The following is a 24,937-nucleotide window of genomic DNA, read 5'->3' on the forward strand; positions in this document are numbered from 1 at the left end:
AACACAGCTGATGGGTTATCAGCTAGCACTGGCACAACTTGCTGATTATTACATGGAAAATAAAATGAGCCTAAAAAATAAAGATGGAGCTTAAACCTCCTGTGTCTTGGCAACGGTTTACAGCCGGAGGTAAGTGTGACCTCAGCAATTATAAGACATGTAATTGTGGGAGTATTGAAGTGGTCAACATGGGAAGAATGGCTTCAGCCAACCAAAACGAGGCTGCGAGACTGTTGTCATGGCTTTGATGGAAGAGCTGGAGGATGAGCCACTTTAAACCACTACAGGGTTGTGATGGAAGGCAGACATAAAAGGTTCTAATATGAAGTGTCCATTTCATTTGTTAGCATTTTATGTTTAAATTAAAGCTACCTTTTTTTTTTTTTTTTTTTAAAAAAGATGTTTTTGCTATAATTTGGGCATCAACTATACACCACAACTGTGCTACTTTTCCATTGGGTAACATTATTTACAAGCACTTGTTTCATTAGCAGCTTCACACCTACAGATATGCAGGTGCAGACTGAGGAATACCTGCTGTGAAGGATTGCATTCCATTGTTAATATAGCTCTAGGTTGTGTATAATTTTCTTGAGAAAAGTGAAAGTGACTCAGACAAAGTGTCTGAGTCACTTTGCACAAAGTGCAAAGTGGAGAAAGTTTGATAATTCTCATTGCACACTCTTTTTAGGACAATTTTTCATGGTGGAAACTTTACAGCCATGATGGATTCAAAATCCATCCATCCATCCATCCATCCACTGCTATGTATTCCAGGTTGAGTTGCTGCGTCAGTAGCCTGAGCAGAGCGAACTAGTCTTCCCTTTACTGCTAATATATCCAAGCTCCCCAAGAGGAACCTGAAGTCATTTCCAGGCTAGTCAAAAGACAATCCTACCAGTGTGTCCTGAATCCTCTACGGGATCCAACCCCTGTTTAAAGCAGGTGAAAAACCTCATTATAGTAACATCTGGGAGGCATCTTAACCCGATACCTGAGCCAGCCTCTTTGTCTCGGAGTCTAGATAACTGCAGATGCTGCACTGAACAATCTGCCAATCTCCCGCCCCATCCTTCCCACACTCGTTGGCCTCAAAATGGGTTCATAACCGGATTCATCTTATGTAGTTATTTGGTACAAGTCTGTAAGTTGGTTAACTCTGTACGATAGAGAATTATCAGTTCAATCACAACATAAATATCTCTTTTAGATTGGTTTATAACTCTAATGTAAAACTTCTACACATTATGAAACAGCAGAGAATTGCTGGACTTCATAATATCTATACCTGCTGTAATTAATGACCTTGAGGAATGCCACTCTTTTACAGTTGACAGCACCTATTGTTCATTTAATTTCATAAGAATTTACCACTGCTGCACAAATCTGTGTATACAGCAGGAACGTATGTAATGTCTACATCAGGGGTGGGCAACTTCAGTCCTGCAAATGTTAGTTTCTCAGCAGCAACACACTTGACACACATCAGATTTAATTAGCAGATTTTTGAAGAGCTTGACATCAAATGCTGCACATGTCTGCTAATTAGCCATTGATTTCACTCAGGTGTGTTGCAGCAGGGAAACTCCTAACACATGCAGGAGTGTGGCACTCGAGCACCGGAGTTGCCCACCCGGGATTTACATTAATACTCAGCATTTTACTTCCTGCCTCTCAGACCACCATTTACTTGTTGGAATTTTACTTGAAGCGTTAGCTTAAGACCTAGTGGTGTGCAGTCAGGGCAGTGCCTACCCAAGGATGAAATAAATAAATCATTACATTTAAATAATTAGTTTATATAATTCTACCTTTTATAATTATGACTGACTTCTTGTTGACGTTCTCACCAGAGAGATGACTGCTAAAGAGGCTTAAACAATTCAACATCTTTCTTTTGAGCACAAATGTGAACATGTGTTGTAGTGTAGGACAAACAAGGACCCAAGTGCAGATTGGATGTGGATACTAGGACAGGTTTATTGTTCTCCTGGGCAGAATGGTAGGCGGGCAGGCAGGCTGGCAGGCGGGCGGGCAGGCAGGCAGGCAGGCGGGCGGGCGGGCGGGCAGGCAGGCAGGTTGGCGGGCAGGCAGGCAGGTTGGCGGGCAGGCAGGCAAGAATCATGCACTGGTGACAAAACAGACAGTTGTGAAACAAGCAGTTTAAATTCTTAAGCAGAAAAGCTGCAATGGCCGAGAGCTGTTACCACAGATGAAACAACAATCAGGCGATGACTGGTGAACTGAGCTGGCCTTTTATCTTGCTGCTGCTGATTTCCCGATGAGAACCTGGTGTGGACTTGATTGCCAGGGAAACAGGCACACCCACTGCAGCACTGGTCAGAGCAGGAACCACAACAACATGCACTATCGGTTGTCATGACATCCAAAGTTATATACTCTCAGGACTGCTACAGAATCATTTAGCAAGCTTTGCAAGCTTTTAAAGGTGTTTTGCATTATTGTATTACATCAAGCAGGCACTCACATGCCTATACATTTAATTGATCATTTCTGTGTCCGGCAGCATTTAGGACTGCTTGCCTACTGAACCCTAGAGCTCACAGCATGCACCTATAAAACCCCTAACAGCATTTTTCTCAGCACCCGCAAACAAAAGGATTCTAGGTACTTTTCAAGCAGATAGACAGACATGCAGTCTTTAATAAATCTAATGACCCAGAGTACTGGAATCTGATGCTTCATGTCGATTGAATAGTGATTGGTTAAAGTATAACTTGAGCATTGGTTCAAGCTGATCCATATTTTAAACACTGCCCCCTTGCGGCAAATAAGCTAAAACAGGAAAATATGCATTTGTAGGAATTTTGCAGTTTTGATACTCTTTAAGCCAAAAGTGTCCAGCTCTAGTTCTCGAGGGCAAAACTCCTTCAGGTTTGCCATGTATTCCTGCTCCAACACACTTGATTCAAGTTATTCAGTCATTATATAGAAGTTGATTGTCTGTCAGATCCATTTATTGTGAGCTAGGTGTGTTGGAACAGGGATAGACCAAAAACCTGCAGGACAGCAGCCCTCCAGGACACCGCTGCTCTAAACTTTATGGTCACAGCTAATAATTGCTGTGTGTTCTCCTGGATTTTCAGTGAACTTCAATTATAGCAGTTTTCATGAAATCATGGCAACAAACACACTTTTAGTGTAAACTTACTAATGAGGACTCTCCGAACAGTTTAATCTGTGTTCGTTCCTCTTCCAAAAGTGTCTGTATGGATGATAAGATCAAAGCCTTTATTGCTTTTTCCTTTCTGTATTTTAGCACATCTGCTTGTAATGTTCATCTGTAGTTGAATGGATCTCTGCTGGGTTTCAGGGTGACTCCTTACGGACAAACATCCAACTGGATTTTGGGGATGGCACCGCAGTATCATACTCCAACCTCAGCTGGACCGAAGAGGGGATCAAACACATTTACAAGTCCGCTGGAATATTCCGTGTCACGGCGCTGGCAGACAACACGCTGGGTCACGACACCACCACACTGTTCCTGCATGTCACATGTAAGTGCTCATGAACTAAAACTGGGCTGTTCCCAGTGTTGTGCTAAGACCATGTTAAACCAGTGTTATCATAAAGAATGCACAACATACTTTTCTGTGTATGTTACTGCAACATTTATTGCAACAAAAATCAATGAAAACATTTGATTCTCACAAAAGTTCACAAGCAAGCAAAATAATAACGTGATGTTTAGAAAGTAAGTCCTCATCTTGCTGGTAGAAGCTTGCTAAGATAGCTTCACGGACTTAAATACAAAGGAGCCTAAAGAGGAGCTAGGTGTCTGTGAAAAGCACAAAGGGAAGCTCAAAAACATTGTCCACTTTCAGGTTACATTGCGCTTTATTTTCCATAAGGCTCCAGAGGTTTCCAAAATAAAACAAATAGCATTAATGTGTCACAGCTGCGTGTTTATTCCTTTAATACTTTAAATGTTGCACTGTGAACAGCAGCTTTGTTTGTTGAGTGCTGTTAGACCACTTTATTTGCTGCTTTTTATGGTTGTTAGAATAATTTCCCATCTCTATGTGAGACATTTCTGTTGGTATGAGCCGCATACAGTAGTAGCAGAGTGTTTTTGAAAGGAACTTTGTTTTTGACAGTCCTGCTGTGCACCAGCATCTATGCATGAGGATGTGGCTTGTTAGGTTGTGATGTGCATCCAAAAATAAGGCTCCCTTAAATGCCTCAAATTTGTTGACCAGCTGAGTGTTCTCTAGTCGCGCTGGTCTGTTGCTTCTGCAATAGGTGCACACTGTGGCAGAAATACCATTGTAAACATTTGTTCCGTGTCTCTGTGTAGTGAAGCGTAACTTTCCCCCTGCCCCTGACAAAAAAAGGTTTTCTCTTAAAACTAGAAGTTGACTAATCGACTAATCAATTCCCACATCCCTACTGCAAAAGTTCAGCCCAGTAATTTCTGCAAGATCTGGTGTGCTTTGTCTCAGCTTCCATAGAGTCCAACAAAAAGTTTGCAAACCACTTTTATCTATGCCTTTTATGAATTTTTTATATATTTTTTTTTTACTCATTTTCCATTTGCTAATATTTTATGAGAGAACTTGAAGTAACCTTGATCAGTTTTATGTTTTAAAGTATTGAAATAACCAAATACAACTTATAGGTGTAGCATTTTCTGGAAATCAAGACTGTGTTCAACACACATGTTCAAGTCTACAGTGAGTTAGTTGGCTTGCTATTCCTGTTTTCAATTGTGAGGCAGATGTGATATCATGAGTACAAATATGTTACTTGAAATAAACTCTAATAGAATTTACTGTAGATTAAATCTAAAAAGATTAAATTTCTCTTGTGATAACATTTAACCTTACATAACTGTGTGCTTTGCAGGATGTAAATAAGACATAGAAATTCACTGTCTGAAATGATCACCTTTAATCTGCATGTGTTTAGTGCACAAAGCTAAGATGAATCAAATATGGCTGCCTTCATGTTGTCTTTGTTGGTTCGCTTGCTGATAATTCACTTAAATTTACAGGATTATCTGAAGAGACAAATGAACTTGAATGCTCTAAAATTTTTCCAGGACCAAGAACAACACACACCAAGAGACCATTTGCAGCTAGCTTTGTTTTTAATGAATTACAATATACACAGTTTTGGTGTGGAGGAGTCTGCTAGATTTTACATTTTTTATTGTAACTGCACATAAAAATGTATATATGTCTATTATGTCATATAGACTGTCAAAATGGCTTTTACTTGTATCATATTCCCTCTGCTTGATTCATATAGGAGGCAAATCTTTTTACCCTGCAATGTTGTACACTGTATGTCCTGATACTTATAGCTCTTGATGCTCACATAGGTTCACATGAATGACACTGTATTGATTCAGGCAAAAGTCAGTTGAAGTTAACTGCACCGACCTACAGTGGACACTTGGTTATACAAAACAGCAGCTCCAATAAACACACATAACTTTAGGAAAAAAGGTCATAACAAAGTTGCTTTTGCAACTTTTCCTGAGGAAAGAGACAAAGTGGGAAGTTGGCATGCGATGCAACTACAGTTAATCAGAGGTTATCTGAGGATAAAACACAGAGGAATTTAAAACAAGAGCAGATTTGACACAGTCACAACACATTACAGGGTCGTCACGCTTTCCAGTTCTGTTCCGACACACTAAAGCGGTGCATCGTTTTAACTCTCCATGGAAATTATACAAGCTGCTTCCAGCAAATGCTGAATTGTTTCAGTGTCATGTTCATTACTGTTTCACTGATTTGTTCAATCCAGTCTAATTGAACCTCTTCCCATTCCCATCCATCAACAAGTGTGCTCTGTATTAATACATTTCTGAAAATGGTCATTTTGGCTGGATTCATGTCACAGTGCAGGTCGTAGAGTCTGGCAGAAATTCTAAAACCTACATATACGATTTGACAGCTGAGCACTCAAACGAATCTCACCTTCTTGCATTCACATATAAAAATGAGCACACATACAGTAAAAAAAAAAGCATGCACTGAACATCGCAAAGTGGGGATAAAGATTAGTTCTGGTTAAAGAGGATGAGAGCAGATGCTTCTGCCAAACCGCAGCACGACTCTACTCTGTTGTTGGAGGTTCTCCATGAAACGGATGTGTTACATCTGTCCACAGCAGGAAATGTCATCCTGGAGATTAGTGCTCAGTAACCCAGACCGCTGTCAGGTCCCATTAGGTTATTAGAGGCCAGGTTCACGGCATTAACGCAAAGGTATTACGTCAAAAATACATCATATCATCAACACATTTTCAGTGTCAGAATGAGGCTTTTTGGTTGGCGTCAGCTACAGCGACAAACTTTCCAGTGTTTGTTAAGAATTTTAGGTTTTTGCTGTCACCATCTAATGCCAGTGATTCAGTGGCAAGCTGGTGCCATGTTGTTTGGCTGCCTTAATTTAAGCCACCAGGAGGTGTAGACTGGAGTGCACTCAGTACAGAACTAAACAAGAGGAGGTCTGCTTTTCCTCAGGCTAGAAAAAAAAAAAAAAAAACACTTTGCTGTCAAACCTGAAAAAAAACTGTGCAAGACAGAAAAACATTCCTGTTCAGAAAAACTTTACAACAAACAGGAAATTCTCTGAGACAGACAAAATGCAAAAAAGCACAAGTTCCTCTGCCAAATAAACCGTCATCAAATCAAATCAAAGATACTTTATTCATCCCCGAGGGGAAATTTAAGGTTAAAGCCAGCTCGTCCGAGGTTTGACATACAGACATGTAACATTAATGATAAAAGAATTACAGAACCAAACTGAACCTAGGCCCCGCAGCCAGTTTTACCTGCGCCGCCTTTTAACAGATAAGAACAGCGATACATTAGGATCATAGGGGGGGTTGAGGGACAAAATAAAATCATGTAACTCTGGACCGCACCACTAGATGACACAGTCTGCAGAGACAGGGAAAAAAAAACTCATACACTTAAGCAAAAACTCAAACAAGACACACAAAGTCCAGGGAGGCGGTGAGTCATGTGGGAGGCGACGGGAGGTGGTTGAGGAGGGGGACAGAGCATCTATGAACATTTCTTCTTCCGTTCTCATGAGGGGGTGCACCGGCCATAGGCCGTTGGAAAGCCAAATCCAGTTATGATGTTTTTTGGGTTCCAGGCGAGGAAAACAATTTTCCCTTGGCCTTGAGTCCATAGCAGGTCTCAGGCTGGCCTCTCCAAACAGCCAAATAGGGGGGTCAATTTCCACCGATTCTGACATCTTCTACATGTTGTTATCGATTCTGGGCTCTGGGACCAATGCAAGATGACCAGTCTGGGCTAAACAGGCATCCTGCTCACGGTCGAGTCTGGTCAGCGCAAGAGTCTGTCAATTGCTAGCTCGGCCCATACCGTTACAGAATTCTGGCAGCCTGCCAGTTGTTGCCAGAATCTCACGGTAGATCAGAACTCTGCCCGTGCCAATCAGCAGAATCCCGATCACCAATAATCCAAAGATGTAAACATCCTCTATGTCCTCAGAGGATAGAACCGCCAGACACAGCAGTCTCCATCTGGCCCACGAGTCCTGAATGTATCCAGCCGGAAGCGTCCCCTCAGGACATGCGGGCTCCCCTCTGCCCGATCTCCGGGTTGAGAAAATTTGATCAAATGCATTGAGAGACCAGCCAATCAGATCCATAATGTAAAAATGTAAGGAAAAGAGATGTGAGAAGAGGCTCCGAGTCAGACAGGACAAGTAGCGGGCCATGAGGGGGGGAGGGAGGAAGAGAGAGAGAGAGAGGAGAGGAAAAAGCATCCGCCTTCGCCGAGAGCAGGAGTGGAGTCAGGAAGTCATCGATCGTTAACCAGACTCCAGACAAGGAGGGGAGGGCTGTGATTCATTACCATGTTAAAACATGTAAAAAAAAAAACAAAAAAACATTTACATTACAGAACACTGAATGTTTGTCAGTGCACAATTTCCTGGTACACTGTTACACTGATGCACACAGTAGATCTCTGCTAACAGCTTAGCAACAATGTCACTATATTTATCCATTTTTAGACCCTTCTAGTGACTCTTTTTAAAGTAAGTAAAGGGTGACTATCAACAAGTCAAATGACTTTTCCTTGTTATATTAGAGACTTTTGGTGACTAACATGAAAGCAGATAAAGTTTACTATCTGTTTGCAGAAGCAGCAGAAGACAAAAAAGCTTAGTCTTACTGCAGCATTAAGTTTCAAGTTGTGAGAACCAGAAAGAGATACCTCTGTTCCATGGCCAGTCTGACAGCAGATGCCACTGGCTGATCCTGCCTTGGTTTACTGTCAAATACTGATGTCTATTATTGAAGAAAGCGGATGAAAGCATTAAAAAGTTACTGTTGCAAACACTTATTCAGGGAACAGTTTACTTAAAAGACATTTTAACTTAAGGTCTGTTCAGTTTTGGCCTGGTATATGTCTTTATATATATATATATATATATATAATAATTATTATTATTTTTTAAATAAAAAAAAATAAAAAAAAAAAAATAAAAAAAATATATATATATATATATATATATATATATATATATATATATATATATATATATATATATATATATATATATATATATAAAATGTGCTTTTTGAGGTAAAAATGTGTATACAGTTAAGATGTGATCAATCAAGATTAGTTCATTGTGAAGGCTGTAATTACCTACCCCCTTGTTACCACACAACCATATCAGAACATTTGAAGATTACACTACTTTGAAATATTCAGCACTTATAATTCGCTATTGTAAAGTTGTGTTTTGTTTTGATTCAATTATTTTTTAAATAACAATTTATTGTTTGGTTTTCCAAAAGAAAAAAAAAAGAAGATATTACATACTCTCATTCTTTTCCTTTCGAAACTATAGAATTGTTTTCCTACGCTGACCTCTGTGGGAGGAATTCTCCTGATGGACAGTTTCATTATAGGTGAAAGATTATTGGAGGAAGACTAGAGCAAAGTGACACAAGTCACTCTGAAGCTCATTTAACTTTGTAAGGAAGGCTTGTCAGAGTTTTCTATAAAATATAAAAATACAATTCATTTTGAAAAGTTTCTTACAAAACTGGCTTTGGAGTTAGTTGATATAAAGGCTTATATGCCTCAAAAATACCTGGTGCAGCAAAAGATACACATTCATATTTTAAATTAACTTTGTGTCAATCATGTCTTTGAGAGAACATTATTATACCATATTATTTGAAGTAAATTTGTAATTATAGGTGTGTCCATGCATATGTCTGAGCAAACACTGAGTCAAAATGAGAAAACTATAGCAAAAGCAGCTCATGGCAATCAGCTACTCATCCTCTGCAGTATGCCTAAAGTGCAGGATATATGTTGAAATAGCTCTGCAGGTTTCAGCAGGTTGGTAGCTGATATTTTGTGCTTAGCGTACCCGGACACAGCATAGTAACAGTGCAACTGATTAGAACAGTGTTGTTGGGGTGCTTGGCTAAGAGCTCTAAACTAACACCCACTAAGCCAATAAATTGGTGTTAAAATTGAAATGACTTAAAACCTATTGGCCAGTTTGGCAGATGATTGAAAAAAAAAAAAAAAAATCATCCCACTGAAACGTAAAGTGTTGAATGAAGCAAATCTGATTTCCAACTAACACTGTTATTTGACATATTTTACGCCAGCCACACAGGTGTGTGGTGTTGTTTACAAATTAGTGCCTGACCAAAATGAGGAGTGAAATTCCAGCTAAGTAACTGGCATGTAGGAGGACAAACAAAAACGTGGTGGTTGGATGCTGTAAAGAATTAAACTGGTTGAAAGAGAGACTGAGAACCTTCTTTGCAAATAAAAGAACACGGTAAGAAAACTAACAGATTCAGATAAGACACTGAAGATTAAAGGTCTAAAAATATGCGGCTGTAGCTCAGGAGGAAGAGCAGTTGTCCTTCAACTGGAAAGTTGGGGGATCGATTCCAGGCTTCCCTGAATGCCGAAGTGTCCTAGGGCAAGACAGTGAACCCCAAGCTGCCCCCCGATGTGCCTATCGGGGTATGAGTGTGTTGAATGAGTGTGTGTATGAATGGGTGAATGTGACAAGTAGTGTAAAGTGCTTTGAGTGGTCTGCAAGTACAAGTCCATTTACCAAAGATATTTGATTACTTCAGTAAAACAAGGAGATTGAATGATTGTTAGTTAAAATTTGTGTCATTGACAGGCCAAACTTTGTGTTATTTCAGTAATGTTGTTAAAACAAACTTAGCTAAGCTTTAATGAAGTTAATTTCAGAAGTTAACAGCAAAATGTAACTTTGTTCCTGAGATCTGCTGGAGATAATGTTGTTAGGCATTTACACAAAAATAACCTATAAAAATTATTTATAGAAAATTGTGTGATTAACGCAGTAAGTTGCACTTCTAACTTAGTTTGCTTACCTTTTAAAAAAAATAACTTGTGGACATTGTGAATGACTGGAAACTACAGCTTGTTTTGCAGCCTCCGGACACTGGACACCTTCCAGTCACTGAGCAGACAATGAACATCTCTGGATATAGAATTTGGTTTTTTCTGCAGTCCAATGTGACGCCTACTGTCTGGCTAGGCTGATATTGGCTGATTCCAGTGTGTGTTATACACCTCCATGACCTGAAGTAAGGTTCTAAATAAAGAGTAGACCACAAGGTGGACTTTTACATATCTCATTTTAAGACCAGGTATGGTTCTTCTATAATGTCATGTTATGCTGCACTTGCATTTGTTTTCAAAGACTTTATGCAGAAGAGAAGGGTCAGGTGTCTGTGTGTGCCTTCTCAACCAAATCTCAACCTGTTTGGTGACATTTAAAAGTAGTGAAGTCAAGGAATTTTACTTTTCAGTTGAAGTCACTAAGACATTCTGCATTACAGCTGGATTTTAATCCCCGAAAAAGCTGTCATCCCACTGGGTTTGGTCAAATCAACAGAGCAGGTAGAACTCTTCCATCTGCAGGTCATCAGGATAAAACACAAAGACACACATCCTGCCAAGCTACATCTGTGTTCTTACAAATAATCACTGTCAAAACTAAATGGGTTCAAAACTAAACAGGAAACTTAGACCAAGATGACACAGACGAACAGACTTTCATCTCCTGCCATCACAGCATGTGTATTGTCATAACAGCCTCCCATGTACGCTTCCCCTAACAGGCCAACTCAGACACTCTAATTGGTAAAGTCTAGCTCACTTTGCAGATTTCATCATGTAAAATACTGCAGGAAATGTCCTACTACACTGTGATTTAGAGTTTTTCATGACAATCTAACACTGAGGTGTTTGTTCCTTATATATTTCTTCTCTTTTCTGTCGTCACTTTTATCCTGTTTGTTTTGTGTGTATACAAAAAAGAAAAGATCCCATTCATCTATTTTATCCTATAAAATAGAACTTTTTCCGAAGTGGAAGAATAATGAAATGTTCATCCATCAATTCGCACGAATTCACCCTGAGGCTTCTTATCTCCAAACAAATCGTTTCTGAGTTGATATATTCGTTCCCAAACTGTTTGCATCCATTTTTCTTCCTCAAGTCATCCTGTCTCCACTTTGGAAGTGTGTGGGTGGATCTTATCCCGGAATGCTACAGACCTGGAAAGCTTAAAGGTCCGCCGCAAAGCTAACACGTAGAGTTTTCACAGTCACGTTAACACTTCCGGATTATGTATCGTTTCACCCCGGGTGCAGGTCTCTGGACTGTGGGGGGTGAAAAGCCGTCTCGATCGACCTGTCATATAAAAGTGATGCTATCTGAGGTGTTTTGCTCCCAGAAACAATCTTCACAGCCAATGTGCTTGGGATTTTTCAGACGTTCTTTTTACGTGTCTGAGTGAGAAACGCACTTTCAGTTTTGCCTCATAAAAGGTCACTATGCAACTCTTCTGTGGTGTTTTCTTTAACAGGTCCAGTGGAGCATGTCCAGCTTCTTGCTCCCTTCGTGGTCATAAGAAACAAGGAGGTCAACATCACAGCCGTCGTCCTGCCCAGCCAGTCACGTACTGTCACTTACTTCTGGTGGCTTGGAAATAACACTGAGGTAAATGTTGAAGGACATGACTCATTTATTTATATTTTGCTTTAAATCTCCGCATTTTGCTCTTTGTGTTATCTATATCTTTCTTTTGCGTGAAGTGCTGCAGCTAACCAACAGCTGGCTTTGATAATAACTCACTGCTCTCTTTCATAAAGTGCTTTTACATTGCGTGTAAAATGTCACTGTGCGAATTGTTTAGTATTTTTTGGGATTGCTTTCACAGCAGACTTCAGAGCAAACTGAGTTTTGATGAGCCTCCTTTAGCTCCCACTTGTCCACTGTGACCTTATCCAGGGTCACACAGAGTCATTTCAGATCTCCATCCATTAATCACTCTGATGTCTTCGTTTCGTTACCGGGGGGATCTGGTAAAACCATGTATTTAGTCGTGAGTGGATTGGTGTGACCGATCCATCATCTAGCTCCAAACTGAAATTTGAAAACCATCTGAGAGCCACGGCAGTTTGTCCTGACACAGATAACACTCAGAGTATTAATTACACTGACGTTAATGATATTTTTCATTGCCACCTTGGGACGGACACTTCTGAACTGGAGGACGGATTCTGGACAAACTGTAAAAGGTTAAACTGTCCCATAATTGATCTCTGATTAGAAGCGATACTGTGATAACATGTAATTCATACCATCAACCCTAGAAGGTATTTATGTATTTATTAGTGTCGGAAAGGATTAAAAGCAACTTGGTGTGACTCAGCAAAAAAGGGATTTCCAGCAGGTTCCTGCTCTGCAGAAACATGGGCAGACATGCAGTGGGAGAAACCAGTGGTTGGAGGACACATCGGTGGTCACCAAGAGGCAGCTGTAAGTGGTTTTAGTCCTGGTTCTGATGATGGCACAGTCCTGATGGAAGGTGGAATGTTGTTCCAGGTTCTGGTCAGCCCAAAAAAGGAAGATCTTTGTAACAGCTCCTAAAAGTTGGAGCTGCAGAGGTCCGCTTGTTACTGATTTTACTTAGTGAGCAGATCTAGGGCTAAGTTTTGACACTAAAGGCCTTTACACACCTGCTCTGAATATTTAGTCCAAATAATTTGCACAAGAGTATCTTTTTATGCGATCTGTTTAAAGTCAATGTGAACATTAGTTGCAAGTTTTATTTTTGAACTAAGGTAGATTTTTTTTAATATTTGCATCGGATAGATATATAATTGACCAATCAGAGAAGGCATGTTGGCCGATAGATCACCTAGGAGCTACACAGGTAGCTTATATGTTTGCAGGGTAAATTCTGTTATGGCAACAGAATTGTGGAGTCCCGTTTGTATTTAAACAAAACATCGTAATGTTACGTCATCCTGATCAATAACCTTTAAATCGCATCACAAATGGATCCCTTCATGTAAATCTGGAGGCAGAATTGAAAAGGCTCCATAGAGCTACAGTTAGCTGTAATTCCTGCAGTATGGAAATGCATCAAAGAGGAAACTTCCTACATCAGCAGCAATAACAAGGTTTTGTGCAGCTTGAAAGTACCTTCTGTCATCTCATCCTTTCTTTTAGCTGCATAGTTTGTGCAAACAGAGCCTTTTAAATGAGAGCTGGTGAAACTGTGATTGTACATGTCACTTTGTGCAACACAGGAAACAGCAAACGTTTGTAAATTCTGAATTGGAAACTTAAAAATTGCAAAGAAAAGTAACAGAATCACATCTTCAGTTGACATTCAAGCTAGTTTTCCTTGTTTGCTTTGACCTTTTTTCCTTGTCTTTTGGATTTTGAAATGCAAAACGCTGTTTTTAGCTTAGCTGTGAACTTTGAACCACCTTGGAGCTACTTTGGTTAAAAAATAGAAAAAAATAAAAAAAATCATTTAATTGTTTTTTTTCCATGGCGCCATCACCTTTATGTCATAACACATTATATGGAAATATCTTGCATCTTAGTGCAACTTTAAAATGAAACAGAACACCAACGAGTGAAAGGTCATTTTGATTTTATTGTAAGTAAAAAGGTAGAAAACAACTCATTTATATCTGATAATAAAGAGTGGATTGTACTGCATGCATGGACGATGACACTTGGATGTGTGTGTCTTTACACTTGCAGCCAGTGATAACCTTGGACGGGAGTATTTCATACACCTTCACAAGTGAGGGGATGCACACCGTGACAGTCCAAGTGTCTGCAGCCAACACCATTCTGCAGGACACCAAAACCATCGCCGTCAGAGGTTAGTGTTTAACTGCGCTTACATCCTCCCGTTGAAACTTGTGTTATAAAACATCAGTGTGTGACTCAGTCTTGTAGAAAACGTCAGTGAAACATAATCGGTCCGACTCGAGTAGAATATATCCCATTACCGTTCAAACCTCTGAGGAATACGTCTTCATTTGATGTAGAATTATTCAGCTCCAAGTATCTGTAAAATGCAATGATGTATTACCAGAGGATGGGTTGGCGTAAAACTGTGACATTTTCTAATTATCAAGAAGTGCATCTGGCACATTTAGCCAAAGGGAAGAGTGGGGGGGGTATGAGAAATCTTCTTCTTTTCATCAAGTGTTAACTACCTGAAAACTCAACATGAGAAAGATGACAGTTGGCACAGCTCTCTGTGAATAATGCCCTCCGATCAGCATGAATTAATGGCTGATTCTCCCCCGACTCTCCTCGACAGAATTCTTCAAATCTCTACTTTTATCTTTCTCCCCGAATCTGGATGACTTCAACCCCGACATACCCGAGTGGAGGCAGGATGTGGGGAGAGTAATTAAGAAAGCTCTGCTCCAAGTGAGTGAATTTCATTTCGCTTGTACTTCCCTCTCTCTCTCCCCTTCCTCTGTCCATATCTGTCTTTCGCTGCTTCCATTCTTGTCCTTTCTGTCTCTGGCTGCTCTTTCACAATTATCTTCTGCACCCTTTTCCTGCCCAATACTCGGGGCTCACTGATGCAGCAAAGAGAACGCCCTCGGGCCACCCTGCGATTCATCATCAGACAGATTTGAAGACGTCTCTGCTTCCTCCACTCCTTCAGGAGCTTCATGATGACACCAATTCCTTAATTTCAAAAGTCACGGATAAAATGATCTGGGAACTTTGTGCGGGGTTTTTTTTGATAGAGACCGGAGAGTAACGATACCTGTCATGGTGTCTAATGCATGTGTGCGCACTTGATAGTAGGAGGGGTGGAAGGGCTCTCTGTGTGTGTGGGAATCTCACCTATCATCGCTAAGTGCTCCTCATCTCCCCATTCACAGATCATGAATAGCACATTGTATTTGATGGCTGTGCTTGGAGCAATTCTCACAGCATTAGAGATGCAGGTGGAGGATTTTTGGTGGAATATTTGAAAATGATGAATGGCGGGATTCATATGCCACCCTGATGACCCCCATCTCAAACTCTGAAAGTTGTTTCCTCGACTTCTTCCTGAAATTAAAACAACGAAAAGGATTTTAAAGCTTTTATTGACTAACCTTTATCGTTATAGATTAAATACTTTCTTTTTTTTTTTTTTTTGCAATAGATGCATTAAGGTTTATGCATTTAAATAATTTAGACAATATTTGTATTACTATCATTTCAAACATGTTGAAAATGCTGCAGTCAGTAATCTTAAAATACAAGACAGAACAACAACAACAAATATGTTTTTTTTTTCTTATAAAATGCCTTTTTTTTTTTTGTTGTACACATTGATAGGATAAACATTTATTTTCCACCTCTTCTAATCAATCTATCAGCCTATTATTTAATATTCTGTGATCATTATGAAAGCAATGATGTGCCATTACAAAAGTTCCCTGAAGTAAATGTTTTTTATGAAATAAAAACTAAAAGAAAAAAACTTCATTTATGAAAGGCATAGTAACCTGTAGTGTGTATCATAGTGCATTTTGAACCCTTGTAAAATGTAAGTAGCAACTTATATATATATATATATATATATATATATATATATATATGTATATATATATATATATATATATATATATATATATATATATATATATATATATATATGTTTTATAACACAATGTACTCACTATATATATATATATATATATATATATATATATATATATGTATATATATATTCAGAGGAGACCTAAATGAATATGTATATATATATATATATATATATATATATATATATATATATATATATATATATATATATATATATATATATATATATACATATTCATTTAGGTCTCCTCTGAATGATCTGACTCTCATGTTAAAACATTCATTATAAATACACCCACATCCCTCCTTTGTTACATTACTTTTCTTTATACCTTCTTAATTTTAATGTAAGTTATGGTGTTTTATCATTGTTTTCATGTACAATATAAGAAGACAGCACATCAAACAGTAAATATATTTACTGGTATACTTGAAACAGAACTGATCTTAAGATTTTTTTAAGGTGGATGATATTGCACTGAACTACTAGACTCCTTATAATCTGTTATTTTGTTAATTGGAGTCTTTATTAAATTTTTTAGGAGCATGTTGCATAAGCCAGATAATTATCCTACATTCGGCTGAGCCAACCAATCCTCAACCACATAACCAGCAGCAGAACAATATCTCACTGGCTGTGCAGGATGGCGAGAACTTTCTTGGCATTAAGCGCAAGCTTTGAAACTACTCCTGCAGGGCTTCGTGATAAAGGTGCACTCAGCACCTGATCAGTAAAACACTCATCATGTAAATGTAAATAAGTAAGAAAAAAAGGAAAAACGCTGCAATCCGCCTGTGCTAAATAAATATCCTAAAAAAAAAAAAAAAAAAAGTCATTTTTACATGTAAAACTGTTTTTGTTGGCGTATCGCCCCATAGTGAATATGTGACATTTCCGAGGTGGTTTGGTCTGCGTGAGTTAAGTTTGTACACAAACCAAACCAAAGAAAGGTGTGAAATATTTTGGAAAACCCACCCAATCAGGCCAAGTCCCCCGGTCTATCCTGGTGTGATTCTCCTCCTAAACCAGACATGCCACATGACCTTTCTGGGAGCTTTCTCATGTATTGTACATATTGCTGAATTTAATCTCTATGTGATGGCATTTTAATTATCAGTGTATTTTTTAAGCTTTTTAATTCAGAAAACTTGACAACTATATCAAATATGTATCAGCAAAGTTTGGTTTCATTATAAGTCTTTTTCTTGTCTTGTTTGGTGACTATTCAGACAACATGGCTGTTTCCAAGAAGAAAGAAAAGACAACAAAAATTGGAGTTTAAAATATCTTCTATCTTGATGGCTTTATTTCTATTGAAGCAGAATAGACCAAAAATGGTTGCTACGTGGCAAAACACCAATCAGTACCAACCCTTTAAATCATTCCAAAGGTTTTCCACTTTCAGAAAGGATCATCTTGAAGCCATTTAGAACTGGATGGGGACTTATTTGGCTTCCATTGAAGTCAAATAAAGGCGATATCGGCGTATTTTTTTGCAATGAAAGAAAAGAATATTTTCTGGTCTGTGCAGTCATTTAGTTCTCAGATGCTTTGACTGAATCAGAAAACACTTAGCAAAACCACTTCAGTCCTCCACCAATCTGTGTTAGCTTCTTTTGTCATTGTTAAAAAAAGCTGTGCATGTTTTCTCTTCTCTTCAGTCACCTTTCATTTGGAAAAACTCATTCTGGCGGTGGATTGCTAAATAGCTTCGCTCAAGGTTGTATCAAATGAACTGAACAAAAAGCAAGACCAAAATGCTTCTTTGCTTTTTTGTCTTTACAATTCTATTTTTAAAGTTAAACATTTATACATAGTTAGGAGTTTCAACATCTTACAAGTCCCCTGTCCTGTGGCGTCTTATACCGTCACTGTCCGACACAAATTCTCATTTCTCACAAAGACTGTCACGTGGTATGCTCTCAAAATTAAAGAACTAAGAATTTCACAGTAAAAAATGAGCTGAAAACTACAACCAAAATAAATACAAAAGATCTTCGGTGAACATGAGCAAATCCCTTTATATCTTTTTACTGCTTGCCGGTAAAATTTGTAGCATTAAAATGAAAAAGCAACTGGTGCTGTTCCCATTTCATACAGGTTAATGCAAATATATTAATGAGTAATAATTAGAATAAAGTTTGACAGTAGACGAAAATGTCTGAAAATCTTTTGAAAGCATTTTAAACAATAAAATTATTGTAAATGTAAAGTAGTTTCAGCCTAGCAAGGACAATGGGTACGGTTACATGGTGTTTTTTAATGCGGAATTAATAATTCAGAAACTTAATTCTCTTATGAATGTACATGATGATAATAATTCCGAATGAACGTTTACATGAAACACGTCCTCACTTAATTCCTCTTTAGAGCGGCGGGTGGGGAAGGGTTGTTATTGGACAGAGGGTGCACGTGACGTATGACGTATACCGGAAACAAACAAAGTCGGCTCCCTGCTTCTCGTCTTTTCAGTTGTAACTTGTAAAAAAACAACATAAGTACCAGTTTTGCCGCTATTGTATTATAATGTTTCAAGTACCAGCTCAACATGAGCATACTACTTCACTTTTTGCAGCAACTGGGAAGGAAAAGAAAGATAGACCACCGGAAGGCAAAACAACGCGTGTCATCAGGACAGGACAAAGTAAAGAGCATGTGCAGAATGGCTGGAATTAATTTAAAGCGGAATTAAGGTTCACATGACAGAGGAATTAAATAGATCGGGATTAAAATGCGAATAAACCAGCTAATTACATCGGGATTAAGTTTAATTCTGAATAAAAATTTGCATTAGGAATTAAGTGGTCGTTTTTCATCAGTTTAAAGCAGAATTAACTTTAATTCGGAATTGAACAGGAATTAAAACTCCCATGTAAACACACGGAATGTCTTATTGCAAAGAAGAGCAATAGAACTGTGGAAACGAGTTGATTAAACTTAATCATTTAGCTTGTGCTGTTAATGTAATGGTTTTCAACTTTTCTTATCTTTTGGTGCCTTGAATAACTCAGAGTTATCCTTGTTAGTTCCGAGGCACAAACCGCAGACATCGAAAACATCTCATGTCATCTGCATCAAGATAAGATGTTGCAGGTGACAGCTAGCGAGGGCGTGCAATCTGTGCATGTGTGAAAGGATGTATTTTCCAACCACAGAAACAGGATCAACACGTCTAATCAAGTACAACCTTGTCAACAGTCCAACTTGAATTCCACACAACTAACAGCAACAAAAAAACAGATAAAAGCTGACAAATCTTCATCAATGCCACCATCATTTTTCACAATTGACCTCCAGCTTGGTACATTTGGGGTCTTTCTGTTTCATCTCACAGCAGACTCAGAACCAGGCAGAGAAGAAAACTCTGCATCTTTTTCATGCTATCGTCAAATCGAGAATTATGAATCAGTCATTAAATTACCGAAAAGCATTTCCATTTGGTGATAATACATCCCAATAACAACTGGCATTCAGCGGGACAACCAAGGAAGCTGGAATGACTCACGGTGCAAAGCTCGAAATGTTCCTAAATGTCTCCTGCTACTATATCATGTCTTTTCTGCTGCTTTTTTGCTATAGTAACCACCTACACTTGACTGCTGTAGCTGTGTTCAAAGCACAAGCATCTATCTTCTCTGCTGTGTTGCTATACAGGTATCTCATTATCACAGAGAAATATGCACAAGACTGGAAAATGACTACTCTCTAATAGGAAAGCTTCGTTGTGCATCAGATGAGGTTATTTTGGTTGTCTAGTTGCATGATTCAGTTTTACAGCTTAATATTAGAGAACTTAGCTTGAGTTCATAGAACTGAGAGATGGAAATTTTTCACATAACCCTGCTTGAAGAGAAATATTAGAGGAAACAGGTGAAATGAGGGTTTCTATATGTTTTTGTTTTTTTCATTGTATCACGGCTGAATTGTCACTTTGATTTGTTTTCATCCTGCATACTTTTGCTATTAGGTACTCTATCCTTGAAAGCACTTCAGATATGTTTATACCATCACAGCTGACACAGAGTTCATATCCAGACAGACACTCTGCCCATGTGCTGACAGGAGGCTTTGTTTTTCCTCCATTTTGTTCTGGTTGAAAAGTCTTGCTTGAAACGGATGTCGGTCTACAACTGATAGCTATTCAGCATAGTAAACTCCCCGACTATAAAATAGGATACGAGAGAGTGAAGAAGTCGCAATCAAGTCAAGCTCCATTTAACGGAGGTGTGTAATGCAGATGCTGAATCTTTCAGGTCATGACTTTGCACTCTTCACCTGGGCTCATTCAGGTACCGCTGCTGTTCCCGGTCACACCTTTGGTAATAGAGGTTATTTCACTCCACACCATCTGACTGTAGTTTCCTCCCTCTCAACATTTCTTGGCTCAAACTCACACACTTTAAAATGTTGATGCTCCCACACAGCTTCCCTTAGAGATTAATGCCAGCTATCAAGCTACCATCTCCTCATTGCTTCCCTGAAGGCACAAAAAACTTTGTCATCCTTCTGCTTGGTAAATCATTCAGTTAGAAACACATTTACCTCGACAAGGCCATAAACAAATGTAAGGATGATAATTTCACTCTATTGGTGTGTCCATATGTCACCATTATTTCCTAAATCAGATACTTGATCCTGGTCCTTGAGGGCCAATGCCCTGCAGGTTTTCCAGGTGTCGCTGCTGAAACATCTCTATCTGATGACCTTTGTGTTGTCCTTGTGCTTCTGCTCCATTACGTGGCAGAGGCTGTCCCTCAATCCTACTCAGACAAGGGAGGCGTTTGCCATTCTCAATAGGATGATATGCCTGCTGCCCCGTTAGGGCATTCTTGCATGAAAAGGTATGGAAGTAACACCCCCAATCGATTTTTTTTTTTTTTTTTTTTCAGTTAAAGGCTGTTCTCAAAATTTAAATAAATCAGTGTATACTGGAAAAATTTTGTACATTCATACGTTCCCAAAATAAAAGCATTCTTGGTTTTTATGGTGTGACATCATGAGGTTAGATTCTGACTCAAACATCTCTGCAGATCAAATTAATCAACATCAATGGTTCCCAGAGGATGGATGCTGCTGATGCCGTTGATCGCATAGTGTTGAAATGGACCGTAGTGTTATTATGTTTAATAACCAAATCATGACTTTGGAAAGAATTAAATCATTCTGGATAGATCATTAACTTTTATGCAGATATCCCCCGATGGCTAATCTGATTGCTTTAGTTGAGTTTTGTTTTATTGTCGTGACCACATCAGACCGTTGTCAGGATGTACTTTTCATTTTCTCCACAGGGTAAATAATAATTCTCCTGTTTTCTCTTAACTTCATACCATGGAGTAAAAATTTGATTTTTGTGCTCGACACCAACAAAGGAATGAGTCTTTTCTCAGCCTAACATGAAGTTTAGCTAAAGTGAGCATTAAATTGCAGTTGCAAAAAAAAAAAGGCTAAAATGCAAACTGTTTGCATTTAGTTTAACATTGTGCTGTGACAGCAAAATGCCTACTGGATTTTTTTTTTTTCTTTAACCTAGAATAAGTTAAAAACAAAACCTAAAAAAAGTGCTAAAAGGTGGGGATTTATTTATCTTAAATTTCAGCCAAATATTTGATCTCACCTGCAAAAAAACAGATCTAATGATCTGGACTATTTCTTTAAAACATACATCTTTACATGAGTATGTAAAATAAATAAATAAATAAATATAAAAAAAACAAACAAGCATGATCCAAAAGTGACTCTTTTCCTGAATTAGGCGTATCTTCACAGTCTTTGTATTTAGCAGTACCATTTTGTGTGCATGAAAAAGGAGCCCTTCATGTGTGCCCACATTATGTTTAAACTAGTGACTGATTGCTCAGAGAGTAACCGTGGTTCAAAGGCATTGATTTTTTTTTTCAGGGGCTATTGCCTGTTTTGACATTCGGTTCACTTTATCACTCCTTTTTCTCATTGCGAGACGTGCCCACGGCTATCATTTGTCCACTGCTTTGGTACTCCAGTAGTGATTTCTGTTCTTGATAATGGATGTACTTTGGCTGTACACGCTCTATTGTCCACCCAGGTTATAGAGAAAACATAAAAACATCACAAACACTAAAATAAAGAATTATCACCACCCAGCGTCAGCGTCCCTTTTGCCTGTATACATGTGTCTTAAAGCTACAAACGTAGGTCTGGAGACAACTGTATTAGACATTCTGCAAGTCGTTCACTTGATCTATATCATGTAAGAAAAGTCGGACTGAAAACTGATAGGTTGTTCGACACATAATTTAACTGACTAAATTATGATCAATAAACAAGGGCATTTGTAAGATAGACACATTATACAGGGTAGCAGTAGCTACATGCGCGACAACAATGATTGAGCTACAAATGACTAAAGTTAAATACAAGACACAAGACACACAAGAGCAAGAGTACAAGTTGTGTCATGTACTATAATGAGCTAAAGTGCAGAATAGGAAGTTACGGTAGCAGTGTAATACAAGATGTGCTGAGAGCAGTAAAGGGGTGATGCGCCACAAGTAGTCAATGTATCACCGTATCAGTGTGATGCAGTGACATTCAATGGATATGATGTTATGGGGTATTTATGGTTATTGATGTCCATTAAACAGCTTGATGGCTGCTGGCAAGCGAGACCTCCTGAATCGTTCCGTCCTGCACTTTAGTGTTATCAGTCAGTAAATGAACATACTCTGTTGAAGTCCTTCAAGGGCATGAAGAGGGAGTGAGGTATTGTTCATGATTGAGTTCATTTTCCTGAGCATAATCATTTCAGCCACCTGTTCAACTGTGTCCAGCTTGGTTCCAATAATAGAGTCCTTCTTCCGAAACAGTGTGTTGATTAAATTTCTACCTCTATGTGAGCACCATCCCCCAACACACGACTCCAAAGAGCAGAACACTGGCCACCACAACCTGACTGGAGGTGCACGACGAAAGCTTGCACTTGCTGAAGGATGTCAGGCCCTGTAAGAAGTGCACTTTCTGGCCTCAAAAAAATATGTTCACCAAAAACAAGGACTCACATGCTAATAGTTTGTTGGACCACCTTTAGCTTTGATTATGGCAGCATGTTTTGATACAAGACAATGACACAAGATTTATTTCCATACATTTTTCACCCAGACTTTGTATTGATAATGGGAGAGTTCGACTACTGATCAATGCTTATTCCAGCAAATCCCAAAGATTCTTAGTGGTTTTCAGGTCTGAACACTGTGGTGGCCAGTGTATGTGTGGAAATGATGTCTCCTGCTTCCTTAACCACCCTTTTACAATCAGAGCCTGACGAATCCTGGTATTGTCTTTTTGGAAAGTGGCCATGCTATCAGAGAAGAAAAAATCCATTGATGGAATAACCTGGTCATGCAGTACATTCTGGTTGTCAGTTGACGTCATTCTTTAGACACGTAATGTTGCTGAAACTAGAACAGACCAACCACTGATCATAGACTGCCCCATCAATGCATAATGGCTGTATCACTTCATCAGTCTCTCTTCTTACCCTGATGCTCTCATTACCCTGGAGCAGGGTCAGTCTGGACTCAGCAGACCATATGACCATTTCCCATTGCTCCAGCGTCTAGTCTCTATGCCATTATCTGTTTTATTATGGTTACCATATACTGTATATAGAAAAGTTGGACAGAGCCTCTGTGATGTCAACTGTAGGCTTCTGACAAGCTGGACTGAAGCTCATTGGGCAATTTCAACCATCACCATCTTGGCAGCGTATCATGTATTCCGGAAAATATAAAAATGGGCAAAGACATAGAGCTGAGAGTGTGGTTATGAGTGTAGGGGTGGATGATTAACATCTAAAAAACTCTGACCTGCCTGTAGCTAACAGCTAACCAAGTTAACCCAGAGCAAACAGGAGCTAACCAACTAATGGAGGTAAGCAAGCTAAAGCTAAATCACACTGTTAACCGGCTAAAAACCATTATTGTTCTACACTCCTCCCTCAATCAAAAGGAGATGCCCCCAATTATGCTGAATATCTGTAGGAAATTACTTCTAAATGGGAAATTAGAAAAAAAAATGCACTCCCCCGTGGTTGTAATCAAGGTGAACCTGACCTATTAAACCTACAATGTTTTTTGTTACCAGGCTATAAACATGTTTATTTCTGTTGTGAAGTTGGCCTTTTTAATATGGGACTCTATAAGGATTTGCTCTGTTCTGGAGTCCCTAGTGGATGAAGGTGGAACTGTAATATTTGGCACTCCTGCATAGGCAAACTTTTAACTGCCAGGGGTTGCTGCTTGATGGTTATGGAGTTACCATCACATTGAACATACAGAAGTGTTCTTACTTTAACTATAAAAAGCAAAATAAACTTTTTTTTTTTTTTCATTTGATTTTATCAAACATCTTTCAGGATTTTCTACTCACATTTCTTGCTGGAACAAGATGGTTCCCAACTATCCTTGCAGCTTTTAATAATGCGTAGGACAGGTCTTAACCTAGCTTTAGCAATTTCTGCAATCTCCTTAAATATTTTCTCTGCTTGATGCATGCCAATGATTTAACCAGTCTAATGTCTGACAACAGCGTGTGTCTTTCCTCGTGGTTGTTTCAGAAATAAGAAGCTACCGGTTACAACTTGTTCAATTCATGTGGTGACTTTTTTTGTTCACCTTTGACCTATGTTGTACATTACCTTTAGATTCGGATCCAACCAAGTTTATTGTCACTTTTCAAGACATTTGGAGCTTAAAGAAAATCCTTCCTATAAGGACCAAAGTTGTCCCATTGGTCTTTGAGATTTTGCGTATCTCCAGTTTGTGTTTACAGGCCTGCTGTCCCTCCTCAGTCTTCGCTTTCAGCTCCCTGTGGAGCTGTTGTCATCAAGCTACTGTGGATATCAAATATGTCTTCACAGCAACTTAAAGTCTCCACCCTTACTTGTTTTTATAGATATCGAAGGTACAAAAAATAACCTTTGGAATACAACTGTT

At 38.8% G+C, this 24,937-nt stretch overlaps 1 protein-coding gene across 1 annotated transcript in view; it reads left to right on the top strand.

Moving 5' to 3' along the window:
- sorcs3a (sortilin related VPS10 domain containing receptor 3a) overlaps positions 1-24,937 on the top strand; it is a gene marked incomplete at its 3' end in the record, with an annotated part of 284,577 nt that overhangs the window by 252,735 nt on the left and 6,905 nt on the right. Inside the window, exons 19-22 of the mRNA XM_079238262.1 lie at positions 3,335-3,521; positions 11,904-12,037; positions 14,102-14,225; positions 14,673-14,785. Of these exons, the coding sequence (XP_079094388.1) occupies positions 3,335-3,521; positions 11,904-12,037; positions 14,102-14,225; positions 14,673-14,785 (558 nt within the window). The remainder of the gene's footprint in view (positions 1-3,334; positions 3,522-11,903; positions 12,038-14,101; positions 14,226-14,672; positions 14,786-24,937) is intronic.

The sequence above is a fragment of the Telmatherina bonti genome, assembly GCF_933228915.1.
Source record: "Telmatherina bonti genome assembly, chromosome: 3".
In the NCBI taxonomy this organism is placed as follows: Eukaryota; Metazoa; Chordata; class Actinopteri; order Atheriniformes; family Telmatherinidae; genus Telmatherina; species Telmatherina bonti.